Source organism: Cetorhinus maximus, chromosome 23, assembly GCF_964194155.1.
Source record: "Cetorhinus maximus chromosome 23, sCetMax3.hap1.1, whole genome shotgun sequence".
NCBI lineage: Eukaryota > Metazoa > Chordata > Chondrichthyes > Lamniformes > Cetorhinidae > Cetorhinus > Cetorhinus maximus.
The window spans coordinates 21,399,311-21,419,603 of NC_135901.1; the positions used below are offsets into that span (position 1 = coordinate 21,399,311).

At 45.2% G+C, this 20,293-nt stretch overlaps 2 protein-coding genes across 4 annotated transcripts in view; both read left to right on the plus strand.

Moving 5' to 3' along the window:
• LOC144697346 (uncharacterized) overlaps positions 1-20,293 on the plus strand; it is a 407,771-nt gene that overhangs the window by 344,825 nt on the left and 42,653 nt on the right. The gene's annotated exons all lie outside the window — the stretch shown is intronic.
• Positions 1,537-11,955, plus strand: LOC144697262 (uncharacterized). 3 transcript variants are annotated; one of them, XM_078569200.1, is made up of 3 exons: positions 1,537-3,176; positions 4,351-4,525; positions 10,671-11,955. In XM_078569200.1, the coding sequence occupies exon 3, from the start codon at positions 11,284-11,286 to the stop codon at positions 11,836-11,838; it is 555 nt and encodes a 184-aa protein (XP_078425326.1). In that variant the 5' UTR covers positions 1,537-3,176; positions 4,351-4,525; positions 10,671-11,283; the 3' UTR covers positions 11,839-11,955. The 3 variants fall into 3 exon arrangements, with proteins under 3 accessions (XP_078425326.1, XP_078425328.1, XP_078425327.1); XM_078569201.1 differs by lacking the exon at positions 1,537-3,176 and adding an exon at positions 4,052-4,278; XM_078569202.1 differs by lacking the exon at positions 4,351-4,525 and having other exon boundaries at positions 2,780-3,176.

Genomic DNA, 20,293 nt, shown 5'->3' on the forward strand with positions numbered 1-20,293 from the left:
GGATGCTGATCTCCGTGGCTGGAGGTGGCAGTCTCCTCGGAATGGTTTACTGATCCTGGATCAGGGGGGATGCTGATTTCCATGGCTGGAGGTGACAGTCTCCTCGGAATGGTTTACTGGTCCCGGATCAGGGGGATCCTGATCTTCGTGGCTGGAGGTCACAGTTTCTCAGCCTCCTTGAGCCAAAGTGTTTGGCCGAAGCCAACATGTATCATTTTGAGAAGCTCTTTCCTGTCTGAAATTATTTTTCCTCTCGATAGCCCGTTCATGTACCTTATTCCTGAGGGTCTTATGTCAATCACTTATTCACTTGTCCATTAGCAAGGGACAGATATTCAAGAAAATCCCTGTTATTTCTATTGGAAGTCTGTTAAGTAATTTTGTGGCTCATTGCTTGCTACGACATCCTGTTTAATCTTTATTCAGTCAGTTGGTTTACATATGGGTCATGAGATTTCCCACCCCACCAAGTTTGTCTTGTTTCAGTTTCTGTGGTAGATACATGTCCTTGTCAGAGATAATAGGCTTATACTGTCCTGTGCTTGTCATTCCAGGAAGCTTTATTCATAAGTAAGAGAGAACGAGTCAATCCTATAATAATGAATTTCTTAAGATTTTATAAGAATATTGGACAGTGATTTATTACAGATCTCCCAACCTCGAGAAGGGAATATTCTTATTGACTTCTCACAAACTGATTTCTGCTTAACCCAGCTATTTCTAAGCTGTGTTTTCATAATTTCTTTATTACATTCCGTCAATAACATACTAAAGCTACTAAAATTATCAGAATCAGCAACACAAACCCTTGAGCTGCACCAAGAATAAATGTAAAAACTTTTCCAGTAAATGGTGATAACTATTGACTTTGATTCATCCTCCCCACCTGCAGTTCATCTCATAGAATTCTAAATTATTGGCAAGTCGTAAATACATATGGTTCAAACAAAAGTTCATGCATGGACTTTAACGATTCTCCAGCTCTCTGTTCACCTGCATCCAGTTTGTGGATATTTTCTAAATCCAGATTCTATATCCCTCTCCACTTTAATTTTGCTCCCTCTGAAAGTGGCCAGGTTATAAATGCAATTTTCTTTTTAAAAAAATACAAACATCTCCCAAGACATTTTACTAGTTTCATGGACACTTTCACTATGACAATTTTAAAAAAATTATTCTTTCATGGAATGTGGCCATTCCTAATTGCACTCAGACCTTTCAGAACACAGTTTAGGGTCAACCACATTGCTGTGGAGTCACATGTAGGCCAGACCAGGTGAGGACAGCAGATTCAGTAGTGAACCCAAGATTCAGTTAATTGACTTTAAATTCCACTAGCAGTCATGGTGGGATTTGAATCCATGTCTCCAAGCATTAGCCTGAACATCTGGATTACAGGTCCAGTGATATTGCAGCTACACCCACCATCTCCCCTTTTATTCTAAGTGGAGAATTCCAATAATTGCCATTCCATCTCACTCATGAGCCCTGGGGGAACTTTACTGTTCAGTTCAATCTTCTCAGAATGTGGTGTCTGTAGATCGGAGACAGAAGTGTTTGCCTGCATCATCACTGGCTGAAAATCCTGCAACTGCTTACCCAACATCATTGTGGGAGCACCTTCACCACATGGACTGCAGCAGTTCAAGAAGGTCAAACATCATCTTCTCCACAGGCAACTGGGACTGACAATATATGCTGGAATCGGTGGAGAGAGAAACAAAATGAATGATTCAGGATCTGTAGAATGAATTACAGGCAACAAAAATGGTGCAAAATTTGATGATCAATATAAGCTCAAAAGCAGAAGAGCTGGTAAGCCAGCGGCACATGGTCGGGGGATGGGTAGCGGTGGAAACCTCGTTTAGATATGGTTGGCAGAGGGAACAGTAAAATGCGAAACATAACTAAAATACATTCATTATTAGAGACAGAGGAAGTTAGACAATGGCAGAGAGGTGTTCAAGGAGGGGAGAGATGAAACAGAGCAATGGATGGACATGGATTCAGATCCACAGTAAGGAGTAACACCAGCCCCAGAGCCATGGAGCCTCTCACAGAAAACAGAGCAGAGCATGAAAAGCTATAAATTGTAAACGAATGGTCAAAAAATACTCACCTCTGAAGCAATTTCAGTTTTCAATTTTAAACTCTCCTGCTGGAGCCGGCAGCTGGAAAGATATCAGGAGTTGAAAAGAAGCGTGAGAGGAGCCAGGAGTTGAAAAGGAGCGAGAGAGGAGCCGGGAGTTGAAGAGAAGCACGAGGGGAGCCAGCAATTGAAGAGAAGTGCGAGAGGAGCCTGGAGTTGAAGAGAAGCGCGAGAGGAGCCTGGAGTTGAAGAGAAGCGTGAGAGGAGCCTGGAGTTGAAGAGAAGCACGAGAGGAGTCGGGAGTTGAAAAGGAGCGCGAGAGGAGCCAGGAGTTGAAGAGAAGCGTGAGAGGAGCCAGGAGTTGAAGAGAAGCGCGAGAGGAGCCTGGAGTTGAAGAGAAGCGCAAGAGGAGCCTGGAGTTGAAGAGAAGCGCGAGAGGAGCCGGGAGTTGAAGAGAAGCGCGAGAGGAGTCACGCGTTGAAGAGAAGCGCAAGAGGAGCCAGGAGTTTAAGAGAAGCGCGAGAGGAGCCTGGAGTTGAAGAGAAGCGCGAGAGGAGCCTGGAGTTGAAGAGAAGCGCAAGAGGAGCCTGGAGTTGAAGAGAAGCGCAAGAGGAGCCGGGAGTTGATGAGAAGCGCGAGAGGAGCCACGCGTTGAAGAGAAGCGCAAGAGGAGCCTTGAGTTGAAGAGAGGCGCGAGAGGAGCCTGGAGTTGAAGAGAAGCGCGAGAGGAGCCTGGAGTTGAAGAGAAGCGCGAGAGGAGCCGGGAGTTGAAGAGAAGCGCGAGTGGAGCCGGGATTTGAACAGGAGCGCGAGAGCAGCCGGGAGTTGAAAAGGAGCGTGAGAGAAGCCTGGAGTTGAAGAGAAGCGCGAGAGGAGCCACGCGTTGAAGAGAAGCGCAAGTGGAGCCTTGAGTTGAAGAGAAGCGCGAGAGGAGCCGTGAGTTGAAGACAAGTGCGAGTGGAGTCGGGAGTTGAACAGGAGCGCGAGAGGTGTCGGAGGTGAAGAGAAGCTGGGAGAGCAGTGGTGACTGAGGGAGTTCGGTGAGGAGGGAAAGAGGTGATACTTTGAGTACTGTGAGTACAGTCGGGTAAGTATTTACTACTTTTATCGCTTATAGTTTTTAAGGTCTTATTTTGTAGTTCATCGTTTGTAATGGCTATATTCTGTAACAACAAGGAGCAGGGATGTCTTGATGTTTTGCTGCAATTGTGCAGGTTCGTGGTGAGACCACACCTGGAATATTGTATGCAGTTTTGGTCTCCTTATCTGAGGAAGGATGTTCTTGTTATTGAGGGAGTGCAGCAAAGGTTTACCAGACTGATTCCTGGGATGGCAGGACTGTCATATGAGGAGAGATTGAGTCGGTTAGGATTATATTCGCTGGAGTTCAGAAGAATGAGGGGGGATCTCATAGAAACCTATAAAATTCTAACAGGACGAGACAGGGTAGTTGCAGGAAGGATGTTTCCGATGGCGGGGGAGTCCAGAAGCAGGGATCACAGTCTGAGGATACGGGGTAGACCATTTAGGACTGAGATGAGGAGAAATGTCTTCACCCAGAGAGTGGTGAGCTTGTGGAATTCACCACCACAGAAAGTAGTTGAGGCCAAAACATTGTATGTTTTCAAGAAGGAGTTAGATATAGTTCTTGAGGTGAAAGGGATCAAAGGATATGGAGAGAAAGCGGCAGCAGGCTATTGAGTTGGATGATCAGTCATGTAAAGGCACTTATACATTTTAAAATTGATGATCTGCAATCAAAATTGGTTCAAGCAAGTCATAGTTAGGATAAGATTTAAACCTGTGAACAGACATTAATAAGTTAATAAAAACAGAAAATGCTGGTAAAACTCAACAGGTCTGGCAGCATCTGTGGAGAAAGAAATCGAGTTAATGTTTGAGTCCGTATGATTCTTCTTCAAAGCTTAAGAAGTCATTTGGACTTGAAATGTTAACTGTCAGCATTTTCTGTTTTTATTTCAGATTTCCAGCAAACCACTCGTGTGAAAAAATTTTTTCTAACTTTTTCTAAGTTTGCTTCTTTTACAAATCTCTTTAAATCTGGGCAACAACTCATTATTTCCTAATTTCCGAGGCTTGCTTAAAAGGAGATGAAAACAAAATGAGGACTCGAAACGTCAACTCTTTTCTTCTCCGCCGATGCTGCCAGACCTGCTAAGTTTTTCCAGGTAATTCTGTTTTTGTTTTGCTTAAAAGGATCTGGATGCAGAGAATTATATAAAAATAGAATGTGTATTTAGCCTTTAGGGACAACATCCTGGAACGATTTGAAGAGAATCCCAAGATCTCTGAAAAGCCTACATCAATGAGAAGAAGAGGTGGGATTGGAGGACCGCGAGGGAGCGGTTTGTCTTCCAACCAATCGGAGTGAATGAGGGGTGGGGCCCGGCTGTGACTGAAGCATACGCAATGCAGGTAATGGCGATGCAGAGACGCTTCTTCGTCAGATCCGCAATCGGTAAGAGGGAGATGGTGGGACAAAGGGAGCGATGGATCCGGCGATTGGGCGGGGAGGCTTCGTAAACATGTTGGGCAAGCCCAAACCCTGAAAAAGATCTTATCGGTCCCCCGTTTGCATGGAGCGAGGCCACAGCTTCCAGAGACCGGGTCGCCATCTTTATTGGGGTCAATGTGCAGCAGGAGCATGTGTGGCCGCCATCTTTGTAGGGGGCAATGTTTTTAATGACACGGAAAAGTTTGTTCCCCATAGTTCAGAATGGTGACAACTTGACCATCAAGCTGCATTACCTTTTAAGTCCCAGCGTCTTATTGATGAGGCAGTGCTGTGCACAAAAGGCAAGAAAAGGAAGCAAATCCTGCTCTCCTGATCCCAATGCCTCATAGGAATTTCTACCCAATGTGTCCAAAGACCCACATCTCTGTTCAGCGAGATGAAGACAGGACCCGTTGCAGAAACTCATGATACTGAGTAGACGTCATCCTCAAATCGAGGGACTGCTAACGACAACAAAAGGCAATGTGCAGCAGGGCACTTATGCAATCATCCTGGGCCAGTAAGCATAAGAAGTGAACGTTATGAATTTCCATCATGGACTGACAGGGATAGATTTTGGCAACTCCTTTTACAGGGGGTTAGAAGGGGAGGATTCACACACAGTGAACTCAAACCAAGAAAAATATTTATATTGTCTGAATTTCTGGGTTTCAGAACTTGAGTGTAGACTGGAGTCACTGTTGTGTATCTGCGAGGCAGAGGACTACATGGATAGCACATTTAGGGAGGTGGTCACACTGCAGGTCAGAAGCGTACAACTAGAGAGGGAATGGGTGACCACCAGGCAGTCTAAGAGAACCAGGCAGGTAGTGCAGGAGTCCCCTGAGTCTATCCTGCTTGCTAATTGGTTTTCCATTTTGGATGCTGATGAGGGCGATAGTTTCTCAGGGGAGTGCAGCCAGAGCCAAGCCTGTGGCGCCACAGGCGATTCAGCTGTACGGGGGATGAGGAGGAAGAAGAGTGGAAGGGCAATTGTGATAGGGGATTCCATAATCAGGGGATCAGACACATGTTTCTGTGGCAGTAAACGTGACTCGAGGATGGCGTGCTGCCTCCCCGGTGCCAGGGTGAAGGATGTCACGGAGTGGCTGCAGGACATCCTTCGGGGGGGGAGGGGGATCTGCCAGAAGTCGTGGTCCACATTGATACCAACGACATAGGTAGGAAGAGGGATCAGGTCCTGAAAGTAGATTTCAGGGAGTTAGGAAGAAAATTAAAAAGCAGGAGCTCAAGAACAGTAATCTCAGGGTTACTCCCAGTGCCACGTGCTAGTGAGCACAGGAATAGGAGGATTGATCAATTAAATACGTGGCTGAAGAATTGGTGTAGGAGGGAGGGCATCAGATTTCTGAGGCATTGGGGCCAGTTCTGGGGCAGGTTGGACCTGTACAAGCTGGACAGATTACATTTTAACAGGACTGGGACTGATATACTCACAGGGAGATTTGCTAATGCTGTTGGGGTGGGTTTAAACAAGCTTGTCAGGGGGGTGGTCCAAATTGGAAGAAAGTAAAGTTGGTAACAGGAAGTAGTATTGAGACCATAAGGCATGAGAAACAAAGCAGAGCTTTGAGTATGCTTCGAATATTAAATGATGTCAAAAAGACAAAGTTAAGGGCACTCCACCTGAATGCGCGCAGCATTCGCAATAAGGTAGATGATCTAAAGGCACAAATAGAGGTGAATGAGTATGATATAATTGCTATTACAGAAACATGGCTGCATGGTGACCAAGACTGGGAACTGAATATTCAAGAATATTCGACGTTTAGGAAGGACAGACAAGAAGGGAAAGGAGGTGGAGTTACGCTGATAATAAGGGATGGGATCAGTGCATTAGTAAGGGAAAATTTCAGATAGGGAGAACAATGCGTGGAATCTGTTTGAGTGGAGCTAAGAAACAGCAAAGGGCAGTAGACATTGATTGGAGTTGTTTATCAGCCACCAAACAGTGGTGGTAATGTGGGGCATCGTAGTAATCAGGAGATGAGAGAAGCTTGTAGCATGGGCAATGCAGCAATCATGGGTGACTTCAATCTACATATAGACCGGGTAAACCAATTGAGCACTAAAGCTGCAGAAGACGAGTTACTGGAGTGTGTTGGGATGGTTTTCCTGAGCAGTATGTTGAGGAACTGACAAGAGAACAGGCTATTTTAGATCTGGTATTATACAATGAAAAGAGGCTAATTAATAATCTTGTTGTAAAAGACCCTTTAGGGATGAGTGACCACAATATGATAGAATTTCACATTATGTTTGAAAGTGAGGTAGTTCACTCTGAAGCAAAGGTGTTAAAGTTGAACAAAGGAAATTATGAAGGAGTGAGGGACAAATTGGCTGAGATGGATTGGGAAAATACATTAAAAGGTATGACTGTACATTGGCAATGGATAGTCTTCAAAGAACTATTACATAGCTTACATCACCTATGCATTCATTTGAGGTGCAAAAACCCAAAAAGTCAGTCAACCGTGGCTGACAAAGGAAGTTAAGGATTGCATAAGACTAAAAGAAAAGGCTTATAAAGTTGCCAGAAGGAGTAGTAAACCTGAGGTTTGGGAGGTTTTTAGAATACAGCAAAGGAAGACCAAGAAACTGGTAAAGAAAGAGAGAATAGAATATGAATGCAATCCAGCAAAAAATATAAAAGTGGACTATAAAAGCTTCTGTAGGGATGTAAAAAGGAAGCGTTTGGCTAAGACAAATGTGGGTCCATTACAGGCAGAGTGAGGAGAATTCATAATGGGGAATAGAGAAATGGCAGAGAAGCTAAATGATTGGTTTGTATCTGTTTCCACAGGAAGGTAAAGGGAATCTCCCAGATTTAGAGATCCAAGGGACTAGGGAGAATGAGGAGTTGAAGGAAATTAGTATAAGTCAGAAGATCGTATTGAAGAATTTAATGGGACTGAAAGTTGATAAGTCACTGGGACCTGATATTCTGCACCCCAAAGGGTTGAAAGAGGTTGCTATGGAGGTAGTGGATGCACTGGTGATCATTTTCCAAAACTCTATAGATTCTGGAATGGTTCCTGAAGATTGGAAGGTAGCAAATTTCACCCCACTATTTAAGAAGGGATGGAGAAAGAAAACAGGGAACTACAGACCTGTTAAACTCACATCAGTAGTAAGGAAAATGCTAGAATCCATTATAAAGGATGTGATAAATGGATACTTGGATAATCATGATCTGATTGGGCATAGTCAGCATGGATTTGCAAATGAGAAATCATGTTTGACGAACTTGTTGGAGCTTTTTGAGGATGTTACTAACAAAATTGATAAAGGAGAGTCGATGGACATGGTGTACTTGGATTTTCAGAAGGCATTTGATAAAGTGCCCCAGAGGAGGTTGATTAGCAAAATAAAAGCAAATGGGATAAGAGGCAATATATTGACATGGATTAAGGATTGGCTAACAGGCAGAAAACAGAGAGCAGGAATAAGCAGGTTATTCTCTGGCAAGCTGTAACTTGTGGGGTACCTCAAGCATCAGTGCTTGGGCCCCAGCTGTTCACAATACGTCAATGATTTGGATGTGGGGACCAAATGTAATATTTCCAAGTTCATGGATGATACAAAGCTAGGCAGGAATGTGTGTTGTGAGGAAGATGTGAAGTGGCTACAAGGGGATGCGATGGCGTAGTAGTATTGTCGTTGGACTAGAAATCCAGAGACCCAGGGTATGCTCTGGGGACCTGGGTTTGAATCCGGCCATGGCAGATGGTAAAATTTGAATTCAGTTAAAATCTGGAATTAAAAGCCTAAATGATGAAACCATAAAACCATTGTTGAATATTGTAATAACCCATCTGGTTCACTAATGCCCCTTTAGGGAAGGAAATCTGCCATCCTTATCTGGCCTACATGTGACTCCAGACCCCACAATGTGATTGACTCTTAAATGCCCTCTGAACTAGGGCAATTAGGTATGGGCAATGAACGCTGGCCTGGCCAGTGATGCCCACATCCCATGAACGAATAAAAAAAGAGGATTTGGACAGACTGAGTGGGCAAGGACATGGCAGATGGAATATGATGTGGAAAATTGTGAGGTTAACAACCTTGGTAGAAGGAACAGATGTGTAGAGCATTTCCTAAAAGGGACCTGGGTGTCCTTGTCTGTAAGTCACTGAAAGCTAACATGCAGATGCAGCTGATGGAATATTAGCCTTTATCGCATGAAGATTTGAGTCTTGCTTCACTTATATAGAAGCTTGGTTAGACTGCACCTGGAGTACTGTGTGCAGTTTTGGCCCCTTACCTCATAAAGGATATTATTGCCATAGAGGGAGTGCAACAACGGTTCACCAGACTTGTTCCGGGGATGGCGGGACTATCTTATGAGGAGACCTTGGGGAAAATGGGCCTGTATTCTCGAGAGTTTCAAAAAATGAGAGGTGATCTCATTGAAACCTACAAAATACTTAAAGGAATAGACAGGGTAGATGCAGGTAAGATGTTTCCCCTGGTTGGGGAGTCTAGAACTAAGAGACACAATTTCAAAGGGGCAAGCCACTGAGGACTGGGATGATGAGAAATTATGAGGGGCATGGACAGGGTGGATAGGGAGCAGCTGTTCCCCTTAGTTGAAGGGTCAGTCACAAGGGGACATAAGTTCAAGGTGAGGGGCAGGAGGTTTAGGGGGGATGTGAGGAAAAACTTTTTTACCCAGAGGGTGGTGACGGTCTGGAATGTGCTGCCTGGGAGGGTGGTGGAGGCGGGTTGCCTCACATCCTTTAAAAAGTACCTGGATGAGCACTTGGCACGTCATAACATTCAAGGCTATGGGCCAAGTGCTGGTAAATGGGATTAGGTAGGTAGGTCAGGTGTTACTCACGTGTTGGTGCAGACTCGATGGGCTGAAGGGCCTCTTCTGCACTGTGATTTTCTGCGATTCTGTGATACGCAGAGGGTTGTGAATTTTTAGAATTCTCTACCCCAGAGGGCCGTGGAAGCTTAGTCACTGAGTATGTTTAAGATAGAGATTGATAAATTTCTGATTAACAATAACGTAAAGGGCTATGGGGATAGTGTGGGTAAAAGGCATTTAAGTGTTCGATCAGCCATGATAGTATTGAATGGCAGAGCAGGCTGAAAGGTCTTCTCCTATCCCTATGTTTCTATCCTGACTACTAGTGATTGCTTCTGTAGACTGACAGGGTACCAGAAGCTGAAGTCAGTTTTCAGGAGTATCTGAAAGAAGGAAAGGAAGATAGAAAGGTGGAGGGTTAGGGAGGAAATTCCACAGCTTAAGATCTTGGCAGTTGCAGATGTGGCTATCAAACATGGAGCAAATAAAATCAGGAATACTCGGGAAGTCGGAATTAGAGGAGCGCAGATATCTTGGAGGTAACAAAGGGATGGATGATGGTTTCAGCAGCAGATGAGCTGAGGCTGGGGTGGAGTCTGGCGATGTCACTGAGGTGGAATCTAGTCTTGACGATGATGCCAATATGTGGTTGGGAGCTTGCCTCGGGGTCAAATATGACACCGATGTTTCTCAGACTGTTGGCAAGGAGAGGGCTGGAGTCAGTGTCGAGGGTTGGTAGTGGGGACTGAAGGGAATAGCTTCAGTCTTCCCAATGTTTAAATGGAGGAAATTTGTGTTCATCCAGTACTGGATGTCAGACAAATCAGGACGGAGTGTAACTTGGAGGGGAGATTGGAGGTGATGCTGTTACCCTGTTCCTCTAGGGGGTGGGGGTTGAGTGTTTTGGAAAGTCTGTCAAAGTTCTGGTCAAGTTGCAGAAATAGAAAATCCCTCTCCTTCTCTGCGCCTGATCCCAATCCTCTCTCACTCTCCTCTCCACATGGAGGCTGGAGTCTTGTGTAGGCCCAGACCGGGTAGCAGGTTCCGTTCCCTGAAGGACATTAGTGAACCAGTTGAGTTTTTACAACAATCCAGCAGTTTTCATGGTCACTTTTCCCTTGTGCCAGCCGCACAAATTACCAGATTTTTTCAGCTCAGTTTCACAACCTGCCTTAGTGTTTGTGTGGGGTCTCTCTCACTCCTTTTTTTGTTTTAAATTGATTTCACAGGGTGTCAGAAGGAGAAGATTTGCATGATGGAAACTGAGACCAAACATCACATCAGGATCTGACGGAGTCACCCAGTTTATCATAACTTGAGTACATTGGATTTTGAACATGGAAGGAAAAAGCACCATTCACAGTGGGGAGAAACTTTACATGTGTTCTGTGTGTGGACGAGGCTTTAGCCAATCATCTGGTTTATCAAGACACAAGTGCATTCACACAGGAGAGAAACCATGGAAATGTGGGGACTGTGAGGAGGCATTTGGTTACCCGTCTGAACTGGAAACTCATCGACGCACTCACACTGGAGAGAGACCATTCATCTGCTCCATACGTGGGAAAGGATTTACTCGATCATCAAACTTACTGACACACCAGCGAGTTCACACTAGAGAGAGGCTGTTCACCTGCTCTGCATGTGGGAAAGGGTTCACTGATTCCTCCAACCTGCTGAAACATCAGTGAGTTCACACTGGGGAAAGACCATTCTCCTGCTCAGAGTGTAGGAGGGGATTCACCCATTTATCCACCCTGTTGAGACACCAGCAAGTTCACACTGACGAGACCTTTTAAATGTCTGGACTGCGGGAAGTCCTATAAAAGTTCCTGGGAACTGATGTCCCATCAACGTGTTCACACTGATGAGAGACCTTTTAAATGCCCACAATGTGGGAAGTCCTATAAAAGTTCCTGGGAACTGATGTCCCATCAACGCGTTCACACTGACGAGAGACCGTTCAGGTGCTCTCACTGCAGGACTGGGTTCAAGCGATCATCTCAACTCAATGTACACCAGCGACTTCATATTGCGGAGAGGCCATTCACCTGCTCTAAATGTGGGAAGGGATTCACTCAATCATCCACCCTGCTGAAACACCAGCGAGTTCACACTGATGAGAGACCTTATAAATGCCCAGACTGCGGGAAGTGCTATAAAACTTCCTGGGAATTGATGTCCCATCAACGTGTTCACACTGACGAGAGGCCATTCAGTTGCTCTCACTGTGGGGCTAGGTTCAGGAAATCATCTCAACTCACTGTACACCAGCGAATTCACACCGGGGACAGGCCGTTCACCTGCTCAGTGTTGGAAGGGATTCACTCAGACATCCCACCTACTGAATCATCAGCGAGTTTACAAGTAACTGCAATGATTAGATTTTGCTGTTAATCACATCCAGGACTGAACCATGTTCAGTGGTGTCTGTTCCTTTTCAAGTTAATAAATCCCAGACCAGTTATAGGGGAAAATATTGTTGACAAGAGAAAAATAAATCAGCTTTGTACTAAACATGCAGTGTGTTGAATCTTTTTTTGTTCATTCATGGGATGTGGGCTTCGCTGGCTAGGCCAGCATTTATTGCCCATCGCTAATTGCCCTTGAGAAGGTGGTGAGCTGCCTTCTTGAACCGCTGCAGTCCATGTGGTGTAGGTTCAGTTTCTTTCTTTATAGACTTCATAACAGTTTGATACAACCGAGTGTCTTGCTATGCCATTTAAAAATAAACCACAATGCTTTGGGTCTGGTAGACCAGACCAGGTAAGGACGGCAGATTTCCTCCCCTAAAGGGCATTAGTGAACTAGATGGGTTTTTACAACAATCAATTTATGGTCATCATTAAACTTTTTGTTCCAGATTTTTATTGAATTTAAATTTCACCATATACCGTCGTGGGATTTGAACCTAGGTCTCCAGACCATTACCAGCTGGTCTCAGGATTATTCATCCAATGATGATACTACTACACCACTGCCTCTCCCTTTAATGTCACTAATATATAAGTTAATTCCTTTTGAAGGGCTCTCCCTCTTCTCTGTCTCCTCCATCCTTACCAACAACCACAAGTGTGAGGAGCTCATGGAGCTTCTTTGTCACTAAGATTGAGACAATCCTTTCACCTGCCTCTGCTACTCCCCTCCCTTCCACTATGCCAATGGGCCAAACTGTCTCTAAAGGTCCCCCTTGTCCGAGCCCTGAACTCACAGTTCCTCTCCTATCTCCCATCATACCCGGTCAGAGCTCTTCTTGTGCAGGAGACCCACCTCCTGGTCCCTCAATTCTATTCCTGCCAAACTGCTGACCATCCGTCTTCCCTGTGTTGCTGATATTGTTAACAGTGCTCTCTCTCTTCTGGTTATGCCCCTCTCACCCTTACCCTTCCTGAAAAAAACCTTTCACTCCACCTTCCTTGCAAACTACCACACCATCTGCTACCACTCCCTTTCTTCTCCAACGTCCTTGAACTTGGTTTTCCCCAAGGATCTATTCTTGGACCCTCCTATTTCTGATCTACATGCTGCCACCAGGTGACATCATCCAAAAACAACGTGTTAGTTTTCCCATGTACACTGACAACACCCAGTACTACCTCCCCAACATTCCTCTCCATTCCTCCACCGTTACTAAATTATCAAACTGTTTATCCGATATCCAGTACTGGATGAGCAGAAATTTCTTCCAATTAAAAATTGGGAAGACCAAAGCCATTGTCTTTGGTCACCACTACAAATTCTGTTCCCTAACTACCGAGTCCATCCCTCTCCCTGGGAAATGTCTGAGGCTGAACCACACTCTTCACAATCTTGGTGTCATATTTGATCCCAAGATGACTTTCCAGCCACATTTCCACACCATCATTAATACCAGATATTTCCACCTCCGTAACGTCACCCGTCTCCACCCTACCCCAGCTCATCTGTTGCTGAAATTCTCCTCATACCCATGACGACTATTCTAATACATTCCTGGCCAGCCTCTCACATTCACCCTGCCCTGCAACCCCACACCCCCACAACAACCTGGAAACGAGATCATCCAAAACTCTGCTGCCCGTGTGTGTTCTCACCCTAAACGTAGGACAGATGGTGTCACAGTGATAACGTCACTGGACTAGTATTCCAGAGGCCGAGCCTTTGGATCTGGGAATGTGGGTTCAATTCCCACATTCACCCAAACCTTCTGCAGACATTTTTAGCAACAAATTTCCAAATAGTATTTATACATAAACACAGTGACCTGAATCAGACGGGAAATGTTTGCCTTCTTTGTGTGGAATGGCCACCTTGTCAGCTCTATGATTCAATCATATCGTGTTTATTATGAATCATTATCCTGTAATAGAATCACATTTTCTCATTATAGTACAGCACAGAAGGAGGCCACTTGGCTCATCGAATCTGCACTGGCTCTTTCAAAGAGCAATCCGGTTAATCCCACTGCCCCACTCTTAACCCATATCCCTGGACGAGGATTCAGCCGATCATCCGGCCCGTCAAGACACAAGCTCAGTCACATTGGGGAGAAACCGTGTTAACGCGGGGACAGTGGAAAGGGATTAATTACTCATGTGAGTTGGAAAGTCATCAGTGCCTGCACACCAGGGAGAGGAAGTTCACCTGCTCCACGCGTGGGAAGGGGTTCACTCAGTCATCCAGCCTCTAAACACACCAACGAGTTCATACTGGAGAGGGTTTAAATGCTTCGACTGTGACAAGAGCTTTCAAAGCCAGTTCCCATTTTATAGTCTCAGTGTAAGTGAGGGCTTCCCAAACTGAGGGTCATGACCACAATGGGGTGTGAGACAAGATTTTGGGCTCGCGAGCTCCGAGGCAGCAATGGATGCCGTGGAGCTCCAACTGTTTCCTGACAGCTGCGAGGCCCCTTTAAATCCTCACGGTTTTTGTTTTGTTAGTGGGTGTGGCCTAATGGACGACTCTCTGAGGCTCAATCACTGCTGCAAAAAACACTCGTGAAAAGGTCGGTGTTCATTTTTTTCTGGAAAGTCGATTTCTTCAACAATCAGGATCATATTGTATTAATAATCGGGATCATAATGTATTTAACAATCAGGACACTAACATTAATAATCAGAATCCTATTGCATCAAAATGAGGATCCTATTACATCAATGCTCAGGTTCCTATTAAATTAATGATCAGAGTCCAATTACTTTAAGATTCAGGATCTCAACACATTAATAATCAGGATATTATTACATTAATATTCTGGTGGCCATTGCACCAACAATCAGGATCTTATTGTATAAATAATCATCCTAATACATTAATAATCAGCATTAATTACATTAATTACAGTTCCAATCGCAATAATAATCAGCTGCCTACTGCTTCAATAACCAGAAAATTATTGCACTTATCAAAATAATAATCAGAATTATTTCAATTCATAATCAGAGTCATATGGCATCAATAATCAGGACACTGCATGTTGCCATGAAAGAAGTGGCTGAGACTGAGCAGCTTTGGTGGACAGTCAATTTTCTCCAAACTCTTGTCGAGTCCTGCCCTGCTGAGGGTGCCAAATGCTTTCCTGAGATCTACGCTAGTAAGGTAAAGAGGTATATCCTGTTCTCTACATTTCTCTTATAGCTGGCATCTGGAGAAGATCATGTTCACTGTAGATCTGTCAGCTCTGTGCTTCTGGATACACTCAGTCTGCAAGTAGATGAAATATTTAAGCATAATCCCAGCAAAGGCCTTCCCAGTGATGCTAAGGAGTGAGATGTCCCTGTAGTTTGTTGCAATCTCCTCTGTCACCTTTGTTTTCCCGAAATGTTTGTATCACACATGTCCTGTGGAACTGATCCTGATTGTCAGCAAAGATTAATTCGCACTTTCTAATTGGAGATGTTAATCAGTGGAACCTGTCAGACACTGAATTTGCAAAGCCCAATTTAAGATTGAAGTAAAAGTTCATAATTTTATTGTGAATGAGTTCCTGTTGAGGGTTCTTGAATTAAGGGGAAAGATCACAGATGGTGTTTTTAAAAAGGGACACTACAGTCCCGAAAATCAGTGACATTTCCAGAGTATTAAACTCCAGCCAGTTTTCGGGTTGTTAACAACAACAGAAACAAACCAGATATTGTCAGACTATCAGTCCTGGATGTGATTAACAGCAGCAATAATAGCAGAATCAATCCTTGCAGTCACTTGTGAACTCGCTGGTGTCTCAGCAGGCTGCCAGGCTGAGTGAATCCCTTCCCACACACGGAGTAGGTGAATGGCTTCTCTCCGGTATGAGTGCATTCATGTAAATGCAGGCTGCCAGACTGAGTGAATCCCTTCTCACATGTGGAGCAGGTGAATGGCTTCTCTCCAGCGTGAGTGCATTCGTGTAATTGCAGGCTCCCAGACTGCGTGAATCCCTTCCCACACACGGAACAGGTGAACGGTCTCTCCCCAGTGTGTGCGCGTTGGTGAGCAGTGAGGGTGGATGACAGCCTGAAACTCTTCCCACATGAAGTACAGCTGAATGGCTTCTCCCCAGTGTGAATTTGTTGGTGTGACTGAAGACCGGATGAATGAGTGAATCCCTTCCCACAAACAGAGCAGGTGAACATCCTCTCCCCAGTGTGAAGTTGCTGATGTGCAGTGAGATGGGATGACCGCCTGAACCTCTTTCCACAGTATGTGTAGCTGAACGGCCTCTCTTCAGTGTGAATTCTCTGGTGTAACATGAGGCAATATGTTCGAGTAAATCCCTTCCCACACACAGAACAGATGAACAGCTTCTCCCCAGTGCGACTGCGTAGATGCATTTCCAGCTGGTGTGGATAATAGAATCCTTTACCACAGTACTCACATTTCCACGGTTTCTCCATGGTGCCGGCCCTAATGTGGCTACGTCGATGGATTTCCAGAAGGGATGGATAATTGAATCCTTTCCCACAGTCCTCACATTTCCACGGTTTCTCTATGGTCCCCATGTCCATGTGTCTCTCCAGGTTGGATGATTAGTTGAAGCCTCATCCACACACACAACACATGTAAAGTTTCTCCCACTGTGAACAATGCAATGCTTTTTCAGGCTAACTGGTTAAAGCTCTTTAGACAGTTGTGCACTGGAACACTCTCACTTGAGTGTGTGTGTCTCAGTGTTTTTCCAGTCACACTGATGTTTGAAATCTTTTCCCACAGACAGAACAGACAAATATTTCTCCTTCACATTTTAAGGCCAATGATATTCAGGTCCAGATGCATCGAGTGGTTCCGTCAGATTTGACGTGATGTTTGGTTTGAGTTTCCTGTCTGTAAATCCTCCCTTTCTAATGCCCTGTGAAAGGAGTTTACAAATGTCATCGCTGTAAGTCCAGGAAAGAAATTCAGAACTGACAGTTCTAGTTTCTGTGGGACATTTTTCATTTTTGCTCCACATCTCACACACTCTGTCTCTTGCCTGCACAGAATCCAGTTAAGTTTCTTTCTTCCATTCCCAGTTTTCTCTCCCTCTTTACTCTGTCTGGGTTCAGTTCACCATTCCCTGTTTGCAGACTGAGAATAAAATCAATGAGTCAATAATTTTCTTTCCTGGTCACTGGAACCCTGAAATCCTGCCTACTCAATTGGCCCTCACCAAGATGGCTGCGCATGCACCCTGCTGGCTGAACAAGCCCTGCCTTCCTCACTCAAATGGGAACCAGCAGCTGGAGTAACCAGGGCTTGTCACCAGAAAGGGAGGCCCACCTCCCTGATCTGCCCAAACTGCCTATTCCTTAGGCAGTCCCTCAGGTTTGAAGGTGACTTGCTTCCACTCTGATTTGTTGGGTTCTGAGATGGCTGATAAATTCAATGCTTGATCTTCCATGCCCGTCATCAAGTCCCTATCGACTCTAATCCCATTTTCCAGCACTTGGCCCATAGCCTTGCATGCTATGGCATTTCAAGTGTTCATCTCAATACTTCTTAATTGTTGTGAGGTTTCTTGCCTCTACCGCCCTTTCAGGCAGTGAGTTGCAGATGTCCCCCACCCTCTGGGTGAAAATACATTCCTCAAATCCCCTCTAAACCTTTAGCCCATCACCTTAAATCTATGTCCCCTGGTTATTGACCCCTCCACTAAGGGGAAAAGTTTCTTCCTATCCATGCCCCTCATAACTTTGTACAGCTCAATCAGGTCCCCCTTCAGCCTTCTCTACTCTAAGGAAAACAATCCCCGCCTATCTAGTCTCTCTTCATAGCTATGAAATGCTCCAGCCCAGGCAATGTCCCAGTGAATCTCCTCTACACTCTCTCCGGAGCAATCACATCGTTCTCTAAAGCTTTTCCACTGTCCTCCTGGGAGTCTCCTGCTGTGACTGAGTTCCAAGTAGAACAGTTGCTCTGGGAGTCTGGTGTCCAGAATACGAACAAATGTCCCACCCAGCAGAGCTGGTCTTGAGTGATCAGCCCCTCAATGCCGGGCGAGGTGCTTGGGAGAGGACGCTGCTGTTGGACTGCCTCTCTTGCCACTGGATTTGGAGGATTTTGTGAAGGCATCACTGGTGGTACTTCTCCAGTGCTCTGAGGTACATGATGTAGGTTGTCCAAGTCTCTGAAGCCTGTAGGAGCACAGGGATCACTGCTGCCCAGTAACCCACGACCTGAGTCCCAGGTTTGACATCCTGGTCCTCAGATAGTCTGTTCTTCATTTTGCCGAACACTGGAGGCGATGAGGAATGTTGTCGTCTATGTCTGCCTTCATCGAGTTGAAGCTCCCAAGATACAGAAAATGGTCCACATTTTCCATGGTTTCATCATTATTCTTAATCAATGGAGCAGGGGGCGCTGGGGGCTGAGTGCGGGACTGGGACTGATAGGTGGTAAAAAGCCAAAAGACAAATAACAGATGGTGGGTAGAAAGTGCACAGTAGATCCAACAACTCGTGGACAGAAACAACATTTGTGGTTTCCTCAGCGCTGTCAAGACAATCTATGGCTGAAGCACTTAAGGGCCAACCTCACTGACAGCCAAGCACGGAGGGAGCTCATCAAGGGGAGGGAGCTCATCAAGGACAGAGAGTCAGCCAGTGCCACTGGAGAGAACATTTTGAAGAACTCCTCAACCAAGACTCTGTCTTTGACTTAGAGGCCCTCAACTCCATTCCTCAATACTCCGTTTGGCTCAGTCTTGGTGCTACCACAGTCCAGCATAAAAATGAAAAAGCCATTTGACAGCTGAAAAACAAGAAGGCCTCTGGAGCAGATGGAATCCCTGCCGGAATTCTGAAACACAGTGGAGTTACAATCCTGGCCCGGCTGCACAACCTCATATCCCTCATCAGCAAAGAGTCCATGTTGGGGAATCTCTGGGACACTGTGATTGTGACGATTTTCAGGAAGGGAAACAAGTCTGATTGCGGTAATTACAGAGGAGTCTCCCTGCTGCCTGCCACAGGGAAAATCATTACAAGGATTCTCCTCAATCACCTTCTCTTAGTGGCCAAAGAGCTCCTTCCAGATTCACAGTGCGGTTTTCCCCCATCAAAAGGCACCAGAGACGTGATCTTCACTGCACAGCAAACCCAAGAAAATTGCAAGGAACAGCACCAAACACTGTCCTTAGCCTTTTTTGTCCTCACAAAAGCCTTTTACATTGTCAAACGTCACATTTTATCCATATCCTCCTCAAACGTGGCTGTCTTCATAAATTTGCCACCATCTTCTGCCTACCCAATGATGATATGACAGCCATGATCCTCATCAACGGAACCACCACAGATCCTAACTCAGTGAAGACTGGGATCAGACAAGGCTGCGTCATTGCACCAGCCCCATTCTCCGTTTTCCTCTCTGCATCTCACCTTGAGAAAATTACCCATGGGCGTGGATATAATCAACAGAACAGACGGGAAACCTACATCACCTTCAAAGCAAAACCAGAATCAGTCCAACCTCAGACATTGAGCTCCAGTGTGTAGGTGCCTGATTTCTACATTAAATCCACCCACGATTCCATAACCCTTAATAGTCTTGCCTCACAAATGTCCAGCAATCTCAGTTTTTAAATTGTTAACTGACGAAATCTCAACAGAATTCCAGGTTTCCACTATATTTTGTGTCAAGTGATTTCTGACATTGTTCCTGAACAGCCTAATCTCAGTTACACAAATAAATATCACTGATTTGTACATTTAAATGGTAACAATTATTTTACTCTTAACTAGTCATACAACAAATTTTCAGAAAAACTATAATTTTAGTAAAATACTGTGTATGCTGGAAATCTGAAATAAAAACAGAAAGTTATGGAAATCCTCAGCAGGTTTGGCAGCTTCTGTGAAGAGAGAGAAACAGATTTAACATTTCCAATCCAATATGATTCTTCTTCAGAACTGAGTATTTCCAGCATTCTGACTTCATTTTAAACACATAATTGATGTAAACTTTATTGTCCTTACAGGTATCTGGATGTAAATCTGATTTCAGACCTTCCTCGGAACAGTTTTCAAACTGACTCCAGCTCATTGTCCATTCCTTCAATAAAAACCCGGATGGAAAACCCTCAGCGCAAGATGGCGGCGGCCGGTTGCCCGGGTAACCCGGACCTGTCACCGGGGAGGAAGCCCTGCACTCACACCCCTGCTTTCACCAAGGTGGCCGTTCATGATCCCGGCATCCTGAACAAGACCCGCCATCCTCTCCCAAGATGGCGGCCGGTGAGCCAGCTCCCAGTGCGCAGGTGCAGTGTGGGTGTACGCTCTGAGCATGCTCAGTGTCAGTCATGGGGACAGAGTGAGGAGGAGCGGACGGTTCGGGAGGCCGGAGCAGATTGTGAGCACAGGGTAGGAATGGAAACCGCGGCTGGACTGGGAACTGGATCAACTTCTGGGGTAGGCCCAGGGCC